The sequence below is a fragment of the Pinus tabuliformis genome, chromosome J (assembly GCF_031772625.1).
Source record: "Pinus tabuliformis cultivar Carrire ecotype Pingquan chromosome J, CPIR1, whole genome shotgun sequence".
Classification (NCBI taxonomy): domain Eukaryota; kingdom Viridiplantae; phylum Streptophyta; class Pinopsida; order Pinales; family Pinaceae; genus Pinus; species Pinus tabuliformis.
In genome coordinates, this window is record NC_142295.1 from 739,867,302 (window position 1) to 739,893,115 (window position 25,814).

General features: G+C 35.8%; 1 protein-coding gene across 1 annotated transcript; it reads left to right on the forward strand.

Annotated features, from left to right (window-relative positions):
• Window positions 1-19,394: 19,394 nt before the first annotated feature.
• LOC149228840 (dihydroflavonol 4-reductase-like) lies at window positions 19,395-21,114 on the forward strand. The gene is made up of 5 exons (XM_089375739.1): window positions 19,395-19,745; window positions 19,824-20,018; window positions 20,099-20,258; window positions 20,542-20,740; window positions 20,834-21,114. Exons 1-5 carry the CDS (start codon window positions 19,428-19,430, stop codon window positions 20,979-20,981), a joined length of 1,020 nt encoding a protein of 339 aa, XP_089231865.1. The 5' UTR covers window positions 19,395-19,427; the 3' UTR covers window positions 20,982-21,114.
• Window positions 21,115-25,814: the final 4,700 nt, after the last annotated feature.

Below are 25,814 nucleotides of genomic sequence, written 5' to 3' on the forward strand. Positions count from 1 at the left end.
TTGTGTAGAGAATATTCCAATGTTTATTGATTGGTACCCTCAGTTGATTTGGGTATATTTACTCAAAACCCTAACTATGTAACAAAGACACCATCTCAACAATTGTAAATTTCCTGCTAGAGAGAAACATGTTCTTCAATTATTTAACTACTTTTAGTGGTTGGTTAAGGCTGTAGAAACTTCAAGCTAATGAACTCAAATAAATGAAAAGAACCCATACATAGAGCTAATATATTTCTCAAATAACTATCCACACACATCAATGATTTACTTGTAGCTTAATAATTTCACATGTACCTAATCTTTTGTATGGATTTTTTTTTATTAATATAAATCAAATGCACAATGCAACAACACCCTTTAACATGCCAAATAAACATATGTAAGAAGGTAGGAGAAACAAGTTCCAAGACTTGATGCATGTATTTTCAAGATATGTTGTAGCTATCCTAAAATATTTTCCAAATGGATATTGAATATTATTCTACTTGATGAACTGTGGATGACTATAATGGATTGAACCACAACACTAAAAAATCTATCAAAATGAATCTTGTTGGAAAGCAACTGAAGGAAAGTGGTATGGTTTCTAATAATGCACCAAAAAATGGATGGTGGAAGTGTCTATAGATGTACAAAATAATCTTGATTCACATTATGTGAAGCAAACTAAATCTCAATTCAGGGAACAAGTATTAATGTTCCATCAACAAGAATGAAACTTGAGCCTGATGGTGTGCATTGTGCAATGGTGAGGAAACAATTGATCATATTTTTTTTCACCGCTCCTTCACAAAATAGGTTTGTTTGACTTGTAATACAAAGCTTGAGAAGTAATGTAGATGGAAAGGTATCTCACTCAAAGAGATCTAGGAAGTATGGAATTATTATAGGGCGACATAATCATTTAAGGATACCACCTTCATTCTCTTCTAGGGTATATGGTTAGAGAAAAATAAGGAAAAATTTCAAAACTCTTCATCCTATCCTAAATTTGAGCCTGATGACCCATGAGCATTCATTTGTTAAGTTAAACTCCTTGAACACACACACACACACACACATGAAATGGGATATATTTTTATATTTTTATAGATGTAAAGAGAAAAAATGTATTTTTTTTTGTAGGGTGAATTGTATTGCCTTCAAAAACTAGAATTTACAAGAGGATGTAAAATAATCAGGCTAGACTCTCACTAGGGAGACTTGACCAGACCCAAAAATGTAAGATTCATAGAGATGAGAGAGGTATCTAAATACTAAAATATACAAAATTAAACAAACTAAAATTGAAAGACTCACCTAAGTAGCTTTACATGATAATATATGTAACAAAAAAGACATAAATCATAGTCATTCCACAACTAGGCTGAGGGGTTTGACTCTGAGAATACGACTTGGATGGGCTTGTTTGGGTCCTCGGATGTTCTCCCTATTGCAGGAGGTATGTTAAGATGTTGTTTAATTCTCTCCATCCTTCTATCTAAGTCATCAAATGTTGATGCGAGTACGCAATGGTGTGGATATTATCCAGACGATGTTCATGCTAATCTAAGAGAATGCACTCAAGCAAAAAGTTCATCTTCTAGTAGAGATCAACAATTTTCATATATTTATTAAACTGGCCCCTTGTATTCCCTGTGATTAGAATCCAATATTCCCATTCTGTAAGAACCTTCCTACTTGAAAGAGGATTCTTTGAGAGGAAGCTTCCCCCTCAACCTATGTGATTTCTTCACGAATGTGTCCTAGTGTGAGGTCGCAACAGTGTGAAGAAAAGTCCTCTAACTGATGGTGCATGCATGTATTTCCATTGTGGGCCTATTATTGGTAATAGGTGCCCCCGCCCCTTCTTAATTGTGCCCACTAATGAGGATTGGGGGTGATCTAGGTGGATATTGGTGGCAAAACACCTATTCCACTTGGACCCCCACCATTGTTTCTTTCAGTTTTCAGTTTTTTTAATTGTAGCACAATTTACTAATTTTGGCAGTTTTTTGGGTCTTGAACTTCAAGAGCTGTTTTGAGGCACTAAACGATGATTTTTTGGAAAATGGGAAGGTGCATGTTGTTTAACTATTTTTGCAGTCAAAATGTATAGTCCTCATATAGATGTTTCTAATGAGGTATCATGTGCGTTAAACGAAGAACGAATGCCAAAGTTACGACCCCAAGAAATTGATGTACCAATTTACCCCAACGAGGCCCATAGTTTTTGTGCTTCATCTTCTAGGGTTAACTTTTCAGATGTTTAGGGTTTTCCATTGTTTCTCAATAATAAATAGGCCTCCAAGCCTCATTTTAACACAACTCAGAGGCATGTAGCTACAACATCTCTTCTCAGAGATAAGCTACCTTCGCCCGAGCTAGTTTATTTGCATTCTATATGTAAGCATATTTCAGTTCTTGATATTAATGAAATGAAGTTTTATTTATATTGCATATCTGTGATTATGTTTATATCTACATTATGTTGTGTTCCTACATAATTTTAGATTAGTGGTATCAGAGCAGTCTACTCTTTCTCTATTTTTCTTTGCATGTCCCCAATGAGGTCAGGGTATAAGTAGTTAGGGCTCAAACTGGTTGAACCTTTTCAAGAATAGCCTCGTAAACCTTGACGACCTCCCATGGTGGAAAAAAAGAAAGAAGAGGGAGCTGGAGATCCCTTCAAGCTATTGCTCGAAGAAGCTCTTAAGCGACAAAGGAACATGATGATGGAAACATTTCCTAGATTCTTCGGCGGATGCCCATAAACAATGCATCTTCATACGACAAGCACTCTGCAGGAAGCACTCCCTTCAAGGTACAAGTCAACTTTGAAATTCCCATATTTGAAGGCCAGATAGATGCAGACACCATAGATAGATGGTTAAATTTGTTTGAAGGTTATTTTTTGGTTAACGAATTTTATAATATGGAAAATATTACTTTTTCACTCCTCAAAGCCGCCCCCCATGTCAAGTTGTAGAAGGATGAGAGGGAACCCTCACTATTTTTAGACACACCCACATGGAGCACTTTCTGATATGCCATCAAGGAGCATTATTACCCTTTCGGGAGCTATGAAGATAAGTACATAAAGTGGGCCACACTGCGATAGGGAAGGGACCAAGACGTGCCAGGGTTCACAAATACGTTTCACACCCTTCACACGAAGTTGGGTATCAAGGATCCTGAGTGGCATCTGTTACTCAAGTACCACAATTGTCTACACATATACATCTAGGACGAGGTGGAGTTCCTGGACATCTCCTTGCTTGATGCCACCTATTGATACGATGTCAAGATCAAGCAGAAGTTTAAACAGAAGAAGTGATACTTTGGATCTACAAATCCAAAGCAAGGGGGAAAGGCGCCCCCAAATTGTAGATAAAAGGATAAATCTAAGCTAGGGTGACCCAGGACAACCCATGAAGTCGCAAGCAAAGAAAAACACCATGACAACAAAGAAGGACATTGGAAAGTGGTGTGAGTTCCATATGAGCCCCACTCATAGCACAAGTGAGTGTCAAGTGAAGCAGTCACTGGTGGCCGAGATGAAGGCTTTAGAGTTAGATGCATGTTTCATTTCTGAGTCAGAAACCGACCAAGGGAATGAAAAAGGAAAGCGGATTATTGATGCAAATCATAGTGCCACCTTTTCCACCACCAAGATCCAGAAAATTGAGCTTGAAGATCCAGAGGAGGGGGAGTGGCTCTTCCACTCACAAATGTGGGTGAAGGGTTCCCCACTGTAATTCATTGTTGACAATGGAAGCCAAAAGAACCTCATATTAACAAAGTTTGTGAAGAAGTTGGGCCTACCAAACACACCACACCCACAGACATACACCATTTGGTGGCTTCACCAAGGACGAGATCTCTGCGTCAGCCAACAAAGTTGCCTTCCCTAGAACATCAAGCCCTTCACAGATGAGGTATTATGTGATATCGCTCTTCTTGAAGTTTTTGATGTATTATTAGGCCAACCACACTTGTGGAAGCATCATGTTGTGTATGATTATAGGCTTCTCACTGTTATTATTTCTTTGGGAAATAAGCTATACAGGATAATAGAGGTAGCGCTGCATACCTCCATATCTTTAATCTCTCTGAAGCAATGAAGCACGATAATTTCCTAGACTGGAAAATTTGTCTTCCTTATGATTCACCTTCAAGGAATGAAGAAGATTGTGGCCACATCCATGACCTCAAAACAAGGATCCTCTGCACGACAACAACAAATGGACAAGGTTGTGGAGAAGTATAGGGACATCTTCACCTAACACATAGGGGTACCCCTACACTGTCCGGTCAAGCACTCCATCAATCTAACCCTAGGCATGACAATACCCAACGGGCCAATCTATCGACACTTTGTTTTGGAGTTGTTGCAGAAAGGGCACATCAGACCAAATTCATCACATGTGGGAGCCCAAATGTGTTGGTAAAGAACAATGACGGAACCTAGAGACTTTGTATTAACTACCCAGTGCTGAATAAGATCATTGTCCGGAATAGGTATCCAATCCTATGGACTAATGACCTTCTGGACTAGGTCAAGGGGGGCAAATATTTCAACAAGATTGACTTGAAGTCCGGTTATCACCAGGTACTAATCGAACCATCTGATGTGTGGAACACTGCCTTCAAATCCAAGGAGGGCATTTTTGAATGGTTGGTCATGCCTTTCAGGTTGAAGAAATCCCCCACAACCTTCATGAGGTTGATGGAAGAAATCTTGTGTCCCTTCATCAGCTCATTCATGGTAGTGTATTTGGATGACATCCTAATCTCCAGCTAGATGGGAAGAGAAGCTCCACCATATTCAACAAGTCCTCCAAACCCTGCGACAACACAAATTGTGTGCCAAGTTAGAGAAATGCACTTTTGGTATGACCCAGGTTCAATATCGGGGGTACATCATTGATAGGCAGGGTGTCCATGTGGACCTAGACAAGATACAAGTTATTTTGGATTGGCCAACCCCAACCACTCTAATAAAGCTTTGCAACTTTCTGGATCTTGCCAATTTCCATCATAGGTTCATGTTGGGGTTCTCTCATATCACTTGGCCTTTGATTCAAGTCACCAGGGGTGGAGCGAAACAAAATTTATTTTGTTCTGAATCCCAATAGAGGTAATTTACCGAGTTGAAGCATTGCATCTGCTCTGCACCTATGCTCACATTACCAGACCTACAATAACTATTTGAGATTGAGATAGATGCCTTCGACTCTGCTATTGGTGAAGTTCCTACTCAACAAGGGCATCCAGTGGCATATCATAGTGAAACAACTTTAGACATAGTCCGGAAGCATCCCACCTATGACAAATAGATGTATTGTGTTATGTAGGCTTGCAAACAATGAAAGAATTACATTATGGGGAAGGAAACAATAATCCACACAAACCATCGACCCCTATAGTTCATACATACATAAGGAAAGTTGTTGAATGATCACCACCAGAAATGGTCCACATATCTACAATAGTTCCATTTGAACATTAAGGACAGGAAGGGAAGCATCAATAATGTTGCATACTACCTTAGCCGACCACCAACCATGGAGCTAACCATCGTGCTCGACTCTTGTGGACACGAGACTTCAGAATGGCCACATCTTTACAAGAGTGATCTAGAATTCAGCACCACATATTAGATACTCCTATAAGGTAAGAAAGTTCCATACTTTTACCTCCAAGACATGCTATTATGCCACCTAGGACACCTTTATGTTCCTTCAAGCGAGTGTTCCAAGATGATTTGGGAGGCACACTATAATCGAGTCATTGAAAATTTTGAGATAGAAAATACAATGGTATTGATGCAAAAGTATTTTTATTTGCCATGCCTTCAACATGATTTTGGGAAGTACATAAGGTCTTGCACTACCTGTGCCATTGCCAAACCTACAATTAAGAAGCAAGGCTTGTATACTCCTTTTCCTACTCCTATCTAGCCTTGGGAATCCATCTCCATGGATTACATGTCACGCCTTCCTTTTACCAAGCATGGCAATGACTATGTTTTCATGGTTATCGAAATATTCTCCAAGATGGCCATTCTGGCAGCCTGCAAGAATAGTATCACAACAAAAGCCACTGCCAAACTCTTCTTTGAAAGAGTGTGGGTACACTTTGGGATCCCACAATCCATTACCTTAGATTTGGACAACATGTTCCTAAGTGAATTCTGGTACAACCTATGGTCGTTGTTAGATACCAAGCTTACTAAGTCCACAACTTTCCACCCCCAAAATGATGGATAGACGGAGGTCACCAACAAGATGATCGTGCATGTACAACTCGAAGAATCCATGCACATGGGATGAAAGCCTCCCTTATCTCCTGTTATCTCAAAATCAAGCACTGGAAGGCTGCAGACCAGGTTAACTTCAAGTAACTATTTCAGACCAATCTTTTGACTAAGGCTTAGCCTCATTAGCCTGAGAGGGCTCTCTCAAAAGGTAATTGATTTTGACTATGAGTAAGATGGCTAACTCTTGTAAAGTAAACTTAACAAATATGAAGGCTGGACAAACATTACATAGGTTTCCATTGGGCTTATGGAGTCATTTATACTTCAGTAAACAATGACACTGTTTTTACATAGAACTCAGGGCATGTGGCATTTAGATGCTCAAAACACAATTCATAGAAAACCATAGTTTACAAATACACACAGGAAATCAGAGCAGCATAAGTGAATTCTGAGTGATTGTGTATTTATACAACTGTAAAAACATCAAGGACAAAGTAAAACCACACATCTTGAACATAAAAATACTGTATGAATCCTGAGAAGAAAAGCAGCAAATTATATTACTGAAACTGAGTTTTTTACACAAGCCAAAACAATCCTCTGTTTTATCAAATATCCAACCCTCATTACATAGATGTTCCAGCTATATATAGAAAATCCTTATTCTAACTACTTCGAGCTTCCTCCTCCAACATGAGGGGAACTCGAATTCTGCCTATGATGACACCTATCTGCTTTACAACAAACTATTAAATACAATTAATGCTAACTGGAGTTCTAAAGAGTTCTAATTTGATTATGACTCTAACTCTATCTTCTTCGTAGAATGATTCCTTCTTGTTCTTTGACACTTGGACTCCTTGCAGTTTGGCTGAGATGGCTGAGATGAGTATTCAATGTTCCATGCTAGCTTTGGATGCTGAGTGCTTTAATGTTTCAGTGATGTTAGGAGAAATCCTCTGTTTTTCGGTTCCAGTCTTCCACCCCTTATTCGAATATGCAGCAGCATGTCTTTAGCTCTTTAATATCCCAAAAATATAGAGCACCACCATGTTCCTGATGTGTTGGAGGCTTCATTGATGGACAGGTGTGCAAGCCAAAACTCCTCGTATGCAACTCCTTCCAAACCCTAATGACCGGTAATAAAGTGACTTTATAACAAAAACTTTAAACTTGAGTCAAAACATTTCACTTTTTTTTTAAAGGTACACCTGTCATAATCTGAATGGCTGTGATAGCTTCATTTGGTCTCTTATATATCCCTTAGGTGTTTCCTTTGAAAATTTCCGATCATCTTATCAAACTGTTTGTCTGCGTTAAAAAACAACACCTACAGCAGTTTCGTAGCGCGCCACGAAACTGCTGAATTGTTTAAACAGCTTGTCTTTTCTCTGAGATATTTACCGCCCAGGCATTTGATTGCAAAAACTCCTTTTGACCTTGGATATATATAGCAGGGATCTACATGTCTTCAAAACAAATAAACTAAGCAAAATTTAACAAAATTTGGAAACAAAACCTTCCTTTGAACAGCAACCTCATTTAGCAGCTAACTGGCCTAGCTGTGCCTTCAAGTCTTCAACTCTCTTTCTCATAGCTTTGTTCTCAGCTCTTAAATGCATGTTTATCTTTCTAAGGAGTTTGGCCTCTTTAATTGCAGGTACTGTCCATGTGTAAACATCAGCTACCGAATCCACCTGGTTTATTAGGTTTTCACTTCCTTTTAAAACAGCTTTACGATAATTTGCATACCTGACGGCAGACTCCCTAGTGGTATTCCTCACCTTAGCAATCTCATGTTTAGCTGCTTCTAGCTGATTCTTTATAGCTATAATATTACCCCCTTGAGATATAATGACTGTTCTGTTGGTGTCTTTTTGCTTAATTTTCTCTGTCTCCTCTGTTCTAGGCAATTTCTCGGCTTCCTCTGTCCTGGGCTGAGCTTCCTTTACTTGCTTCCTTGTAATAGGTCTTCTGGGTTTGAATATGAATTCCTCACCTGGTTCATCAAACTTCAGCCTCTTTGAAACTTTGGACTTCTTGGTACTTTCTGGTGATGACTGTGTCAAATCAATATGCACTGGTTCAATTTGCTCAAACTCAATGGCTTCTAATAAATCATGCAGGCTCGCCTTAGATGCTGGGCTTTCTTCAACAGCTATGGCCTTACCCTTTTCTTTACTTATTTGGCTTCTTGTCCTCACTCTGGAAACTGCTTCAGCTCTGCTTGTTTCAGCTACATTCTTCTTACCCTGAGTCTTTTCTTTTATTGCTTGCTGAGGTTGTTCTTTGATGATCAGTGGCTTCACTGGTCTTTTAAGCTGTGACTTGGTTTGCTTTTTAGCTCTAGCCTCCTTTTGAAGCTCAGCTATTGTGAGTTCTTTGACTGGTTGCTCTCTGACTGGTTGTGGAGTAAGGCCGGTTTTGCTTTGGAAACCAGCCATGAAGATGAACGAATTCTAGTCCCTGCCTATCTTCTGAAGGCCATCTAAAACTAACAATTTAATCAAACCATGGTGAAATAAAGAAGTTTCGCAATCTTCTTTTCTCAACTGCACCTTGTCACACATTTTACTTAGACTGCGAAATAAGTAAAAAGGAATATCTATGGAAGCCTTCCCAGTGAAATGTAAAAGCAACTTGAAATGATAAGAGTAGACCTTATTGTATCTTCCTTCACATGTTAAGTATTTCTGAATGCAGGTGAGAAGAAGGGCATAATGCTCCTTAACATAGTTTCTGGGCACTGCTTTTGTTAGGTCTTCATTCACATATGCCTCTTTTAAGAACTCTTTACATGGATTCATATCAAATTTAAAGTTCTTAAACCATTCTTGCTGCCCTCTTGGGATTTCTGTTACAGCAGCTATTGCCTCCGGAGACACTTGAACTTCCAACATAGCTATTTTTGAATTTAAACCGGTGAAGTTCAAAGCAAACTCTTTGGTTACCTGCGCATGTCCACCTTGCAGTTTTTTACAGAAGTTCCAGCACCCGGCATCTTTGAATGCTTTCCTCATGCCTTCATCCCTTAATGCTATGTCTAAACCTTCAGGTTCGGTCCTCTGGCATTTTCCAGACCTGTGTTCTTTCCTCTCCATTTTGCTTTTTTGAAATCTTTCACTCACAATGACCAACAGCTTCAGTTGAAATGGCGGTTCAGTTCTTTTTAACTCGGGCTCGCTTGAAAACTCAAATACATCATCCGATAAGCTTGTCACTTATGTAACACTCACGATCATCATCAAGATCCATGCACGGTACAATCCATCGGTATGATATTTCTGTGCGTTTCATCAAATCTATTGGTGGAGTGATGACTAATGAGCGCTTAGACATACTACGGGAGGTACACAAAAACTGACATGAGAGGACAGAATTGATGACTCCTTAACAGACTTGACACTTAGGAAAGATTCGCTGCGAAATGCACGAATCCGCGATTTCGCAGCACGGTTAGTTTAAAATTCTAATAATGCGCTACGAAATGGCTTAATGACAACGCGCTGCGAAATGACTAAACAATGATTACGCTGCGAAACTGGCGAATAGGAGATTACGCTGCGAAATCACGAAAGGACTCGGTGAATAGGATAAGATAAGACATGGCTTATAACATAATGATGGTGGAGGAGAACCAATAGGATTAGAGTACAATTTAAAACAAACACCTTTAAAACTCCAAATCCTAAGTATGAAACATAAAACGGAAACCATATGACACAGACCTTTGACATTGAACTAGGACCAAGGACTATATGCATAAAAATTTTATTCTAAGTGATAACATCTCCAACACAACTATAACAAATATCTACACAACTCAACTAGCCACAACCCCTTTTAGGTGGGACTGGGATTCCAACCATTATATCCCATTGATGTTTCGATACCACTTCTAGCTACTTAGGAAGATTCGACTCATGTCTAGTCTGAAGCCGACATAGCTAACATCTTCATTGATTGAATTTAGCACATCCTCCAGTAGGTCCATGACATATTAGATAGAGAAAATGTTAAGTACAAACAACGTCATGACCAACATTAGGTGCCACACAAGTTTTAGGTGGGCGAAAAAGTTTGGTTACATTTGCAGGAGCGCCTCGTTGGGGCCTACCGCAAGCTTCACCCATTCCGATATGGGCCTTACACCATCACTAAGGATGTAGGGGACAATTATTTCGAGCTCAAGATTCCACCATTCCTTAGCCTGCACCCAATATTCAATGTGGAGTGGTTGCGAATAAACTTTCCCCTATTGTTGGACACATCAGACATTGTTGAGCAGTTGACACCAACAGAGATCAACCTAAGCCGCATCGAACATGCCACAACTGATAGGATCATGGACACATAGATCAATAACACTTTCCAATAGAAGATCCAACTGTATCAGGTTGTCAAAGATGGCCAACTCCTACACCAAGGCAGGTGGCTCACTAGGGACTAATTTTAGTAGAATTTTCCCCATCTCATGGAGGCACTCAACACAATGGGGACCATTGCTTCCTAATAGGGAAGGATTGATCCAAGTGGAATTGGTGGCCACTTGCCTATTCCACTTGGACCCCAACCATCATTTCTTTTAGTTTTCCAATTTCCTTAATTGTAGCACAATTTACTATTTTTGACAGTTTTTTTGGGTCTTGAACTTCCGGAGCCATTTTGAGGCCCTAAACAGTGATTTTTTGGAACATGGTAAGATTTTAATCTTTAAATTATGTTTTCAATCGAAAGTTATATTCCTCGGATAGGTCTTTCTAACAAGGTATTGTGCATGTCAAACAAAGATCATATGCCAAAGTTACGACCCTGAGAAATTGATGTACCAATTTACCCCAATGGGGCCCATAGTTTTAGCACTTCATCTCCTAGGGTTAGGTTTTTGGATGTTTAGGGTTTTCCATTGTTTCTCAATAATAAATAGGTCTTTGAGCCTCATTATGACATAGTTCAGAGACATGTAGCCACCACATCTATTTTTAGAGATAATATACCATCACTCGAGCTATTTTATTTCCATTTTGTATGTATGCATATTTTCGTTCTTGATATTAATGAAATGAAGTTTTATTTCTAATACATCTCTTTGTGTATGTTTATATATGCATTCTGTTTCATTCCTACATAATTATGGATCAGGGGGAGAGATTAAACTGACTAGAAGACTTGAGCATGGGCCAAGACAAACTAAGGAGTTTAGAAATATAGGAGGGGCACCACATAAGAAAGGTGTTAGATAAAATATAGTTGCAAACAATGGGGTTTCCCAGGAGGGATATTGGTACTATTATAATAAGAGTATAGGGATGAAGAATGATAAGCCCCCACCAATAGAGAAATTTTGAGGTGAAAAATGGGCCTCGAAACAAAAATTGACAACCAAAATCAACTTTATAAGAACCAACAAGATTCAAGATGATGATGTCAATCGTGGGGGATGATTCACCATTTTTGGAACAAAAAGGTAGAAAAAAAAAAAACTACTTTTTCAACTCGTATTTTCAACTTATCTCCCTACAAATTTACTCAAATTTTGAGCAAGAGAACTCCTTGGATGCTCAATTTGATTTTCCATGCAAGGAGTACCCATGTTGCATACTTTCAATGGACCCCATTACACGAAAAATGAGAAATACATGAAAAACATGATTACTCATTTTGTGTGTAGCAAGGTCCATCGAAAGTATGCAACATAGGTACTCCTTGCACAAGGAATTAAATTTTTCATCCAACGAGTGCTCCCACTTGAAATTTGAGTAAAACCATAGTGAGATAAGTTGAAAATACAAGTTGAAAAAGTAATTTTTTCTTTTTCCTTCCCTCTAAAATTTGATGATGAAATCTAATCTTATTTTATTATTTCCACCATTATTTTAAAATATTCCTTAGGAGGCCCATTTTACACCTCAAAATTTCTCTAATGACCCACCAAGTTGCCAATAAATGCCAGAATAAGGGCTTATAGAGAGTCCACTTGGATAGTAAAGCCTGCAACATAGTGAAACCAATAGAGGGAGGAAGAAGCAACACCGTTGGGGAGAAATGAAGCCTAAGCCCAAAAGAAACATAGAGGTGTTAGGGAAGAAAGTTGGGGTTACCAAGTACAGGGGGGATACTCACAAAAGTGTCCAAGAACAAGGTATTGAAAAAGGAAAAGGCAAGGCCTCAAGCTCTAGAACATATAAGGTGTTAACCACCCTCCAGGTTAGCAGAGAAAACTGACTATAAACAATTCTGAGAGGAAATACAAAATTACCAATTCCTACTTGATACAACAAAGCATGGAGGGAAATAAATCTCACAAATTGTTGATATCTTGGCTAGTGAGGCCATTTCTTGGAAATTAAGAAAACTTCATGGTTTCTCCAAATATACAACCACATTGTCCCTGCATCATGAACTACATACACCACCTAGAAATCCCCCTACAAATGTCCCACCACAAGAAGAATCTCAATAAATAAGTTAAAAATAATGATTTAATAAATTATCTTTATGAGAATGTTTAAAGGATTAAGGAATAATTAATAAACAAATGATTTATTGAATTATTCCTATGGAAACAGAAAATGTGAGTGAAAATATTTTGAATTATTTGCTTTAATGGGTAAAAATTATGAAAACAACATAAAATTAATGAATTTATGGGTTATTTAGACCCTCGGGGGTAGCTCGATTAACATTGACAATGAAAATGAAGTGTTATGCGCGAGGAGTTCAAGGTTCAAGTCCCCCTGATTCATATGTGCCTATAGAAGGGGCATACGTAGGCACCTAGAGGTTATAATGGTAGTGGTTTTAATCAACCTCATGTCATGCGATTACATGATTAGCCCGATTGTTGATTCCTCTACATACAAAAAATGAATTTATGGGTTATTCTCATGTGGGTGAATTAGTTAATTAAAATAACTTAGGAAATGTGGCTCCTTAGGGTATTTACTTAGGTGAAAGTAGGTTTTCATGTGTGAAACCCATACTACATGGCATATTTCAATCCACCTAATTAATTATGGCTAGGTGATCACTTTTTATGTGATAAAGAAAACCCATCTAGAATAACAAGATAAAAGTTGAGTCAAGCAGCATTAGATATAGATTCAAACCCAAAATTAATGGAGACAATGGGAAAGGTGCACAAAGTTGCTTGGAAATATAAACTTGGAAACTTAGGAAGCCTTAACAAAAGAATTGGAAACCGGAAAAATTAAAAATCGGGTTGGGAATGACAGCCTTCGATGGGGAAAACAACCCAAAGGATAATTTAATTTAAAAGAATACTACAATATATTAGTAGGAATAGAAGCGTTGAAAACAAGAGTAAGTGTAAGCAACTCTAGAACTCTATACTTTGGCTCAAAGTGACCCTCTTTCTCTAGCTCCTTCTGAAAAAGAAGATCCTTACATGGGATAATATAAAAAAGGGGTTTCATTAGACTAGATAGGTCACCTATGCTTGGAAAACATAGAAACAACTGAGCATCTATTAAACAACTATATCTTCATAATATAAATATGGGATTGGTTGGCTATAATCTTTGCACAAACTAATAGATGAAGGGACAATGTATGCTCAACAACTAAAGACTAGAGCCCAAAGCCCTTTACCAATTCTATATTAAATAAAGCATGGCATCTTTCCCCAAGATTTACCCTATGGGAAATATGGAAGGGGCAAAAAAAATATTCTTCAAAGATAAATCATTTGATTTGGGCACAATTTGGCACTCCATTATGGGAAAAGTGATAGAAATAGTTCTCATAAGCCCCTGGTCAACTCAAGATTGGGAATGAAACTCTTAAGGAATCTCATATGCTCTCACTCATGGGGATAAAATAATATCTTTTACTTGTTCAATCATCCCATCCCCATCCCAATCCCTCAGGCTCAGAAAAATGACACCTTCATCCAGAAGGATTCTTAAAGATCAACTTTGATGGAGCCTCTAAGGGTATCCTAGGTCCTGCAAGTGATGGAGAAGTATTTAGAGATAAACAAGGTCAAATTGCACACACCTACACACACGTTGTTGGTTTTGACAATAATAATGTTACATAACTTTCTTCCATAGAGCAAGGTTTAAATATAGGCAATCAAATTACTTTTCAAAAGTTGATAATTGAGGGGGGTTATAAAAACATCATTATTATGATAAAAAAACGTGAAAATGGCTCAATCCTAGCGAAGGCTACCAATAGCTAGGGAATCATTGTAGGTTTATGAAAAATTGATGCTCTGTTAGCCAAAATTGCAACCCCTATACCAACACATGTTTGGAGAAATAAAAATAAATTGGTGGAAAAATTAGCTAATGAGGATTAAAATGCAACACAAATGATTTGGAAAAAGGTTAGCTACAAGCTCTTCTTGTCTCACTCAGACTCACCTATAAAGAAATTTTATAGTAGGATAAGACACCGTATGGTACGTGCTTGCATTGGGGGGTTAGTGGGTGTCCTTTGAGGGTTTATATGAGTGGTAGGAAAATGAAAGGGGGTGACATGCCACTCTCTAAATGGTAGACTACATGTGATAAGGTACAAGGCAAGAAAAAATGAATGTTGGCTAGCTTGTGGAAATTTATTGATCTAATGGTTTCGATCGCATAGGAGTCTAGTGAAGGATGATCCATCATGTATCTAGCTTGTTGTAGCATATATGAGGCTATCATGGGAATTGATGGATGATATCTTGCATATTATGGCATAGGGTGGGGAGAGGAGGTTTTAGACACCCTCCCAACTGTGTTCAAAATTATGAATGACCACTCTCTGCAGGTTATTGGGGGATTTTTTGGGATGCTACACTAGGAGTGTATCTGGGAAAAAGGAAAGTGGCTTGATACCTTATCTACAATGGAGCTTCCAATGCATGCAAGGCTAACGTTGGTCATAAGTTGGAAACTAACCAATAGAAGGAGTTCCACCACCGGATCACAGTGAATTTGGCTAAGGAAACTCAAGTTTAGCATAATTGTTATCTCTATTTGGAACCGTGTCTCGCTTCTGAATTTATTGTTTTCAGTACTGGGCACAAGACTTGTGTTTGTTGGTTTTTAGTTTTTCATGCCCACCATTAGGTTGATATTTCTAGAAGGGTTGGTTTTACTATCCCCCTATAAGTACTTTTCCTATATATCTCTTCCCTTACCATGCAAACTACTCTCTTCCTATCTTATTTAAGATTGAGGTGGCTCTACTTATCCTATCTACATTGATCTTTCCTCCATGTTGTTTCTTCTTGAAGGAACCCCTTGGTTTCTCCTTCAACTTTTTGCCTAGCCTCCTCCTTGAGTTTAACCTCTCACCTAATCTTTATGTTCTTAACCTTCATTCTCTCCCTCACCATGCCCCTCGTCTAATGAATAGACATAGTCTTTCCTCATCTCATCGAGGTGGAAAGAGTGGTCGTCCATGTCTTACTATTGCCAACAACCCTTCCCCCTCCTCTTTCAATCAATCTTGGGTTCAAGAAATGACTCAAGTAACTATAGTTATATACAGGTATATCATCTTTATAGTAGTCCAAAGGGAAATTTCAGATGTTGTACAGTAAGTAAGAAAATAAAGAAGGTACATTTGACTAGGATATTAGGGGTCGGATTCATGATTCAATAAACTTTTCTAGTACTTGATCCTCCTCTTATATACAAATTGTCAATATGTACTAGCATATTAAAACTCTCATGGGTAGAGTTATTACTGCTAGAGCTAACACTTAATAGGAAATGATAATTTTCATGATAGAATTAATGGATAAAGTGGACAAGCTTGATAGAAAGGTCTCATCTATAGCCAAGAATTTGAAAAACCTTGCCTTCTCTTCCTCTAAAATGATAGTGAACCACAACCACCAATCTAGATGGACTCTCTAGTTGAATGATCATCAAGCAAACTAGGTATTTGAAGTAATGTTTTTACAATGGCGCTACCATTGACATGTTTATCAGTTTATGGTTTAGTTTCTTTTCTAGTCATTTTTTATTCTGAAAGACAATAAGATAGCATATAGCATTAACAATCATAAAATTTTGAACTTATGCTATTCGTTTGTTTTCTCAAGTGGCAGACCAATAGTAGTGATAATTGTTTATGTGTATATTTTTTATAGTAATATAAATAGCCCAATCTTACAAAAGAAAAACAGTTTCTACATCAAATACTTGTTAACCAATAACTATCGTTCATACTTAGACCTTAATAATTTGCACATATTATAATTTTCTCCTTTGTGTGTGGAAAGGATTAATATGTCATTTTAAAGTTGTTCATGAGATACAATCTTTATAAGTTAAGTTATTTTATTTTATGTTCTCTTTGGCGACCTCTTCCCCCCCTTTGGGTGTATGCTAGTATAGATATCTTACCATGAAGCCTTGAGAAAAATATGAGATTGAAGGCATGAGAGAGCATGTAATTTTTTCTATTTTAAAGTGTCTAAGATGTGGTAGTCATAAATGCATGGAAGGGTGTAGTGTAAGAATTTCAAAGCTAAAGAACCCATCAAAATTGATGGTTTGTTCAATTCGGGTGCCCGTTTTGATCATTTTAACAAAAAAATTGTTAACAAAAACAAATTTTAAAACATATTTGACAATTTAATAACCAGTTGACAAGCAATTTACTTGTTAAATTCCATCCATAGATAGGTGCCCATGGTCTAATTTCACTAATGTTTTTTTAACTCTAAAGTGTATGTTCACTATGAAAATTTAGTTAACTTTACACTAAGCTCTCTATAAAATTTATAAATTAAATTGTAAAATGAAATTATTTATTACAATTAATCTCAAATACTTACAAATTTTTAATATAAATTTTTATTTCTTCCATATTATGATGTTTTTTTTAATTACTATTTTTTTAATTAATCAAGTATAAAGCTATCTTATTTTATAATTTTATATATAATATAAATAAATTATATAAAATGTTTAATATATATTTTTACAATACTTAACCTATTATTATTTTTTAACATATTTTAAAATATACAAAATTTACCAAAATTTACCATATATTTAAAAAATATTATTTATTTAATTGATTCACCACTTTTATTGACTCACTTTCCAAAATTCAACTTCTTATCATTAACATTTCCATATAATTAACACAAACACATAAACACTTCATCACACCACTACCTACTCATGTTATTGTGGATATTATTTAATTGATTTTTCTTACCATTGTCCCTTTTCTTTAATGTCTTCTTAAAATAAATAAAGATATATATACTATTATAATGCTACAAGATGATGTCCAATATAATATTACAATATTATGTTTGATTTCTTAGTTTCCTTAGTACTTAGATTACTTAATATAATATTATAATATTATATTTGATTTCTTAGTTTTTTATGATTTAAATTATTTGAATCACCAATTAAACTGCTTTTAAAACTATAATTTATTTATTTTTTAAATAAAATTTTATAATATATTTTTTTTATTTACTAACACTATTATAAATATTTTTAATCAAAACTATGATTTAATAATAATCATCATCATAATCATTTATCTTAAATGTTAGTTATTAATTTCATATATATTAAAGTATCGTGATGTTTTATAATATTTTTAATCAAAACTATGATTTAATAATAATCATCATCATAATCATTTATCTTAAATGTTAGTTATTAATTTCATATATATTAAAGTATCGTGATGTTTTATAACATTTTCCATGGAAGTTAAAGCTCAATGACTCATGTTTAGCCATTGAATGGGTAACATCCACCCTCATCCATGGTTTAATGGAGCTTTTTGAGTTTTACATGAATTTAGACAAAAAAAAAAAAAATCATTAGGGAAAAATTCCAAAAATAAGGAATATATATTATAGTAAGCTTTTATCAAATTTGAGGTTCCAAATCCCTAGTTAATAATAGTAGAGGGAGAAAACGCTCTTTAAATATAAAATATTCAAATAAAGATTGAAAGTGTTTAGTAAAAATTAAATTTATAAAAATATTATTATAATTTAAATTATCTCATGTAATTGGGTAGAATGATATTATCTCCCTATCTAAATTCAAATTCATGTAAAAAATATTCTCTAACTAAAAATAATTTCCTTATAAAAAAATATCATTACAACGTCAAATTTCCTAGTCGTACAATGATGTAATTCAAATGGAGATTATATCATATTCCTTCAATGCGAAAGAAACAAAAGAAAAGAAAATAACAATAAATTTTTAACATCCCTGTGCGTTAGGTTGGCTTGATTAAACCTACTCTCATGAATACTAGGGCATTATCCAAGTTTAGTTATACTTTTATATAAAGTTATAATTTTATATACATATTCAAGTCGCAAACAAAAAGAAAATAACAATAAGAACTTCTAAATAACAATATATTTTTAACATCCATGTGCGTTATGCTGTCGCTATGTTACGTGGTTGGCTTGATTAAACCTACTCTCATGAGTCTTATTAGGCCATTATCCAAGTTTAGTTATACTTTTATATAAAGTTATAATTTTATATACATTTTCTGCGGATTCAAGTCGCACTGTTATGGAAAGGCCCATCTAATATTGACAATTATTCATTTACCATGCGCAACGCCTTTCGTAACCCAAATCTTAAGTTTAAGTATGGCCCACTTTCATTCAAAACCTCGCATGCAAGATGAGACGGTGGTGGGACTGTTTGCATGTTTGGTATAACAATGTGAAAGATTCTTTTTTGAGAAATTTCGCGGTCAGCAGCTCTGGGGTGGGGATAGTCTCGTAGGGATTGGACCATGAAATTTGTGGGGATTAAATTGTGAATAATTTTTAGGCTGGTTGGAATTGGACCATGAAATTTGTGGGACTAAATTGTTATTTGTTTTTAGGCATGCATAATTTTATGGAGATTGGATCATGAAATTTGTGGGGACTAAATTGTTATTGGATCATGAAACTTGTGGGAACTAAATTATCATAAATTGTTATTGGATCATGAAATTGGTGGGAACTAAATTACCAGCAGTTTTTAAGAGTTCATAATCCTGGGGATTGGACCATGACCCTAACAATTAGACCAGACTAAAGACTATCTGAAAAATTAAAAACTAACTATATGAAAAAATTTAAGCTGATCTTCAATCTCATACTACTTCTCTCGTTTCTGATCACACATTTCCCCTTCTCAGAAACACAGCAAATAAATATATGGAAGCAAACATGAATATCCCTCACGGCAATGAAGGGAAAGGCCTTCCCGTGTGCGTGACAGGAGCAGGGGGTTACATCAGATCATGGCTCGTAAAGACTCTGCTGGAGAATGGCTACACAGTGCATGCCACTCTCAGAGATCCACACAACCCATCAAAGAACTCATCCCTTCTCTCACTCTCAGGGGCCCAAGAGAGGCTTCGTCTTTTCGGAGCAGATCTCTGCGAGGAAGGGAGCTTTGACTATGCCATCCATGGCTGCCGCGACGTCTTTCATGTTGCAACTCCTACAGATTTTGGTTCCCAAGATCCAGAGGTAAGTGAAACAGTAAAGAAGTAAGTTACCGATGTTTTTGGGACAACGATATGATATTAATCGAATTGTTTTGTACAGAGAGAGGTGATTGAAACTGCCGTGAGAGGAACTCTGAATGTTCTCAAGTCCTGCCTAGCAACCAAAAGTGTAAGGCGTGTGGTTTACACATCATCTGCCAGTGCTGCTTCTTTTCCAGAGAAACCAGTGGAAATCATTGATGAATCGTGCTGGAGCTCAGTAGATCTCATCAGACAAAATAAACCCCCTGGTTGGGTAAGTTTATTGCACGAATTTCTGGTTTAAATTGAACATTGTAGGAAGTTTTACGGTTTTCATTGATTGAATGCATGCAGATGTATTATGTGTCAAAAACCCTGGCAGACCAAGCTGCCCTGCAATTTGCTAAAGAAAACAAAATGGAAGTTGTCAGTATCGTCCCAGTCACAGTAGTGGGTCCTTGGCTAACAACGACAATTCCCTCCAGCGTCGATGTAACCATGTCCCTCATCACAGGTTTCACAAACTCGAGCCTGATTTTTTTGTTTTGTTTTTCTCTTTTTGGGTTTGTTTTTAATAATTGATGTGGCACAGCGATTACAATTTTTTCCATTTTTGGGCACCCTCAGGTTCTATATAATAGAAAATAATGAGGTATCAGGTTACAATCTCACCATTAGGTTTTACATATTAACGATAAACATTCAGTAGATCTAATATCATTTATCTGTTAAATAGGGGTATGTTCCAAATTTAAATAAAATCAAATTAACGATAAAAAGCCATGATTGAATTGCAGGAAACACACAATGGCAAGGATTATTGAAGTCTATTGTGACATCTTTTCTTCATATTGAAGATGTTTGTAGAGCTCATTTGTTTTTGATGGAACAACCTACAGTGGGAGAAAGATACATTTGCTCTACCCATAGCACCACTTTATCAGGGTTTGCAGATTTCATTTGCAAGCGTTATCCAAAGTACAAGATAGACTTTCAGTAAGTAACCATTAGTTTTCATCTTTTATTTTCAACACCACCACTATACATGAGTTAATCATAATTTTTGTGAGCATATTTTTTGGTTTACAGGTTGGATAATGCAGAGAGTGATGGTGGTGTTATAACTATGTCATCCAAGAAACTATTAGACCTCGGATTTACTTACATATATTATATAAGTGATATGATTGACCAAACGCTACAACATTTCTATAAGCTCAATATATCAATCAAATAATTTTTGTTATAGATGAACAGAATAAATTATTGTATATATTGGTAGAAGTAGACAAAATGTTATGAAAATCCATCAATATTGAAGGTGATGCCCAAAAGATCGATCATCTATTTGAATTCTTCTTAATGTTATGTGTGGGGTTGAAAGTTAATAGAATGACAAGGTCCTCTCTTTCTTTATGTGTTTTGTAAAAAGGGGAATCAAAATTGTCACTCCTAAATGCTATGTTTGCATTATTGCATATCAAAAGTAATATAAGCCTTCTTCTTTTGGAATGTGAAATTGTAAAATGTTTTTTATTATTTTTTGTATTTTTGTGATATGTTAGTGAAATATTTTTCCCAAATTTCAATCCATGTTAAAAAGAAGGCTAAATATAATGATATGAAGTAGTGTCTCATAATTACTTGTTGTTCTAGACTATACCATTTTTCCTTAGTACAAACTGCAAACCCTGATATGGTTTGTCTACTCACACTTTAATAATTACAAAATAAAAGACCAAATTTATGTGCGAGACAAAAGAAACACTTTTATTTATTCTTGGGTTGTCAATTTATGCAAGAGAAGGAGAATACAAACCGGTTGAAATCATTGCAACTATAATTGGATAAGTTCACATTCAATGATCTTATTATTCTCTAAACAATAGCACTGATATGGTCACCATCCATTTCGCCATAATTAGCATGCCTCATCACATTATAGTTTGAAGCCAATTAGTCATTCATTTGGTCATAATATTATATATTGTCTTTATGAGGGATCATAGTAGATGATTACCTATGTAATCATGACAACGTCAACTTTGAGTTTTCCCATGGTGCTTTTGGTCATACTTCATGTGTTGAAATTTGGAAGCACTATAAACATTGATTTTAAGCTTTATAAAATGATACAATTTTCCTCAAAATTACATAGACAATTTTTGGGGATAGTTACTCAGTTTCCAAATTCATACTCCTCATATATCCAAGTATTCAATAAAATTTGATATAGAAGATTGTGGGATTGAAATACTTTTGGCAAATAAATGACACACTTGCTTCTATGATTGTAGTATTCCAAATCAATATATTTCAGTTTATTATCCTCTTATGTTCAAGAACCTATGGCCTTTGGATTGCATGCTCCCATAATTGATTGCATTTTCTTCCCTACCATCATTTAGAAATTCCACACCAAGGATCTCCTGCATGCATGCACACATAAACATCCACAATATAAATTTTTTGGATCTATGTGCTTAATAAACGATGTAACCAAGTCTTAGAATGCAAGTAAACTTGACAACAAAACATTGAAAAGAAAACTTGAAAATGGAAAATGTTCAAGATAACTTCTACACTAGGGATGTTTCTGCATCATACTCCCTTGATTGAAATTTGTGAGAATCTTGTTCATGATGTTGTCTATGAATCAACATCCATTGATTCATTGTTTTTATTTCTTTCTTTCTTTTCTTCTTCCACCTCTTTCTCACTCTAAAACCTTATTATTTTGCACTCTACATCTCACTTTCTACCTCCTATTTTTATATCCACTATTGCTATAATTTTTTGTAGAAGATTTATGATCACAACATTTCATCTCTATGATCTACCTTTCCTTGCTTATCTTCATGATCATTACCAATTTTTTATCCACAACTCATTAGAATTGTTTTATTTCTATTAACTACCAGATATTTCTCCCAAAAGGTATTTCTTCTTCCAAACACTTACGCTCTCCCAATAGCTTTTACTTCCTCTCCACCCTCTCTTTCATGCACCATCACGGTGTATGGATCTCGTCCACATTACATTAAATGGGCATCATAATTACCATACTCTTATGTCTAATGGGCCCATAAACCTTTTTACAACCCTAAGGAGGATCCTAACATATTCCTTTACACAATACCACCCTTTTTTTGTTGCTCAAGCATTCCTTCATCCATGTCTTTCTTGCAACTACTACATTATTAACATTGCTATAATGCACTTCATGTAACCATTGTTCCTGTTCATATTCACTCTTAGGTTTCAATTTCTTTATTTACATCTACTCCATTATCATGAACATAACAGAACTATGTTAATTCTTTAGTTACTCTCCCTTCTCTAATTCTCAACTGTTGCATTGCCATTATCATCACTCTTCATCACTACAACATCTTCTTTCTTGCATTTTTCATGCATTTGTCTATGCCTACATTATCATCAATACACATGATATTATTGGAAGGAAATCCCATATACATCTATCCTAAGGTTGCATCCTCTCCAACTTCATCTTCCTTGGAAATATATTCTTTGGAATGTTTTCGATTTCATGCACCCCACTTACTTTCCTCGTTTATATTCCCAACAATCTCCAACATAATTTATTTTTCTTTTTCTTTTCATTGCCTATTCTCATGTTCTCTCTTCATCTACATCTTCTAAATTCTCAATTCCAAATGATCATCTTACTATAATGACTCCATCTTCTTTTCTCTTACATTTATTTTAATGATTGACATCTATACATCCACAAACTACATGAGTTTTTGCTTACCACCTCACATGAAACAAATTATCATGGAAAATTTACAATTTTCTTCAAAATAATCCTATACACATCTCTCATTTTTATTTAACTTGTGCAACCTCTATGCATCTTCAAAATATACTTATAATTTAAAAACTTACCTCTTAACTTGGTGACCATCTTCTCCCACCATTGGATCTTTTATTTCACTCTCCATCTTCTATCCATCATGAGTTAATGTTCCCACCAATAAAAATTCATATTCTTAATCTTCCATGACAAGTATTCACTCTCTCAAGATCTTTAGCTATGTGGCATTCAAAGTAGTGTTGCAAATCCTCAATCCACTCCAATAATATTTTTAGATCTACATTTATAGAAAAATTGAGCATCTACATCTCCATTTGGTGTTTTTTCATGTTGGGCTACATCTTCTACATCTCTCCCTATGCTTTTGACAATATTCCCCATCATAAAATTGTATGGGTTCCATCCTCTTCATCATTTTTTTATCTATTTTCTTCTTCCCATTTTGTCTTCTTCAATACCTCATCCATTCATCCCATATTATTGTGTAGTATTCCTCTTTTTTGAAGCCATTTTTCTTGTTAAAATTAGCTCATGCAAAATCTCGTGCTCCTCACACAAACAATATCCACTAGCACCCTTCTCTCATATTGGAAATATGTTTGTCTCTCTGTCACTGTTCTACTTGGATTCAACTCTCCTCCACCACTATAGGTTAGTACCTATAATTCATATACCACTTGGTGTAGTATGGGAATGGACATCATAATTCCACATTGAAAAATAACTTGCAAACAATAATGACTCATAATTAACACAACAAATAAATACACACAACATGATTCATTTATGTAGAATCCTATTATCTAGAAATGGCCAATAGGTTCTCTTCCTTTATTAAAAATTACATAGCATCATGTGGTATTTATCTACTCAAAATACTCCATCAATTAAAAAATAAAAGGATTAATTTATGTGAGAGACATAATCCCCTTACTTATGTGCAAGTTATTGATTTATATAGGTTGGTTGTAAGAAGTTCCTACCCCTTTTCATTGCAATAGTAATGTTCATCATTTTTTAGGATTGCTCGCGCTCTTCAAGAACATCCATGTGTTTTTGTTTAAATATCTTTGGCCATTGCATGCACATGCATTAGAAACACACACATTTTTAAAGCATGCATGCACTAAAAACATGGGTGTTCCTCTATGTAAAAAATAAAATAAAGTAAAATAAGAATGACATAGCTTGCTTCATTTTTCCCCAAGCCACATTAAATTTCATCCTTACCTAGCTTGCCAATGTGAGCATGCTTTTGATAAATAGGCCCAATGATCGAGATCTATGAAGGAACGGAACAAATATAGACTTAAATAGAAACGCACATCTAACACGAAAACTGAAATTCAATTCATTAATAACAAATATTCAAATTGTTACATGCCAAATGGAAATAAACTAGCTCGTGTGATGTAGCTTATCTCTGAGAAGAGATGTGACAACTACATGCCTTGAATTGTGTTATAATGAGGCTTAAAATCCTTTTTATTAGTGAGAAATAATGGAAAACCCTAAACATTCAAAAACTTAACCGTATGAGATGAAGCACCAAAAGTTTGTGAACCCCGTTGGGATTAGTTGGAACACTAACTTCCTAGGGTCGTAATTCGGCCATATCATCTCTGTTTGGCGTGCACAATACCTTGTTAGAAATATATATCCAAGGATTTTTTTTTTTTTTTCTATGTAAAACCCTTGCCCATGGACCATGGGTTTGGCGCATGTTTAAAAAAAACATTATTTAGGGCCTCAAAATGGCTTTGGAAGTTCAGGACTCAAAAAATTTCCAATAATAGAAAGTTGCGTTAGAATTAAGGAATCTAAAAGGAAACCATGTTTGGGGTCCAAGTGGAATAGGCGGGTGGCCACCAATATCCACCTAGATTAGTCCTCCTCCCTTAGGAAGAAATGGTCCCCATTGTGCTGAGTGCCTCCATGAGATGGGGAAACTTCTCTGAACTTGGTCCCTGGTGAGCCACTTGGCTTGGTGTAGGAGTTGGCCAACCTTGATAACCTGATACAGTTGGATCCTCTGTTGGGAAGTGTTCTTTATTTGTGTCTCCATGATATGATCAATTGTGTCCTGTTCCATGCAATCTAGGTTGAGCTTTATTGGTGTTAATTGTTTGACAATGTCTAATGTGTCTAACAATGGTAGGAAGTATGGTTGAAGGAAGTCCACATTAAACAATGGGTGCGGGCCAAGGAATGGGGGAATGTTTAGTTTGAAAG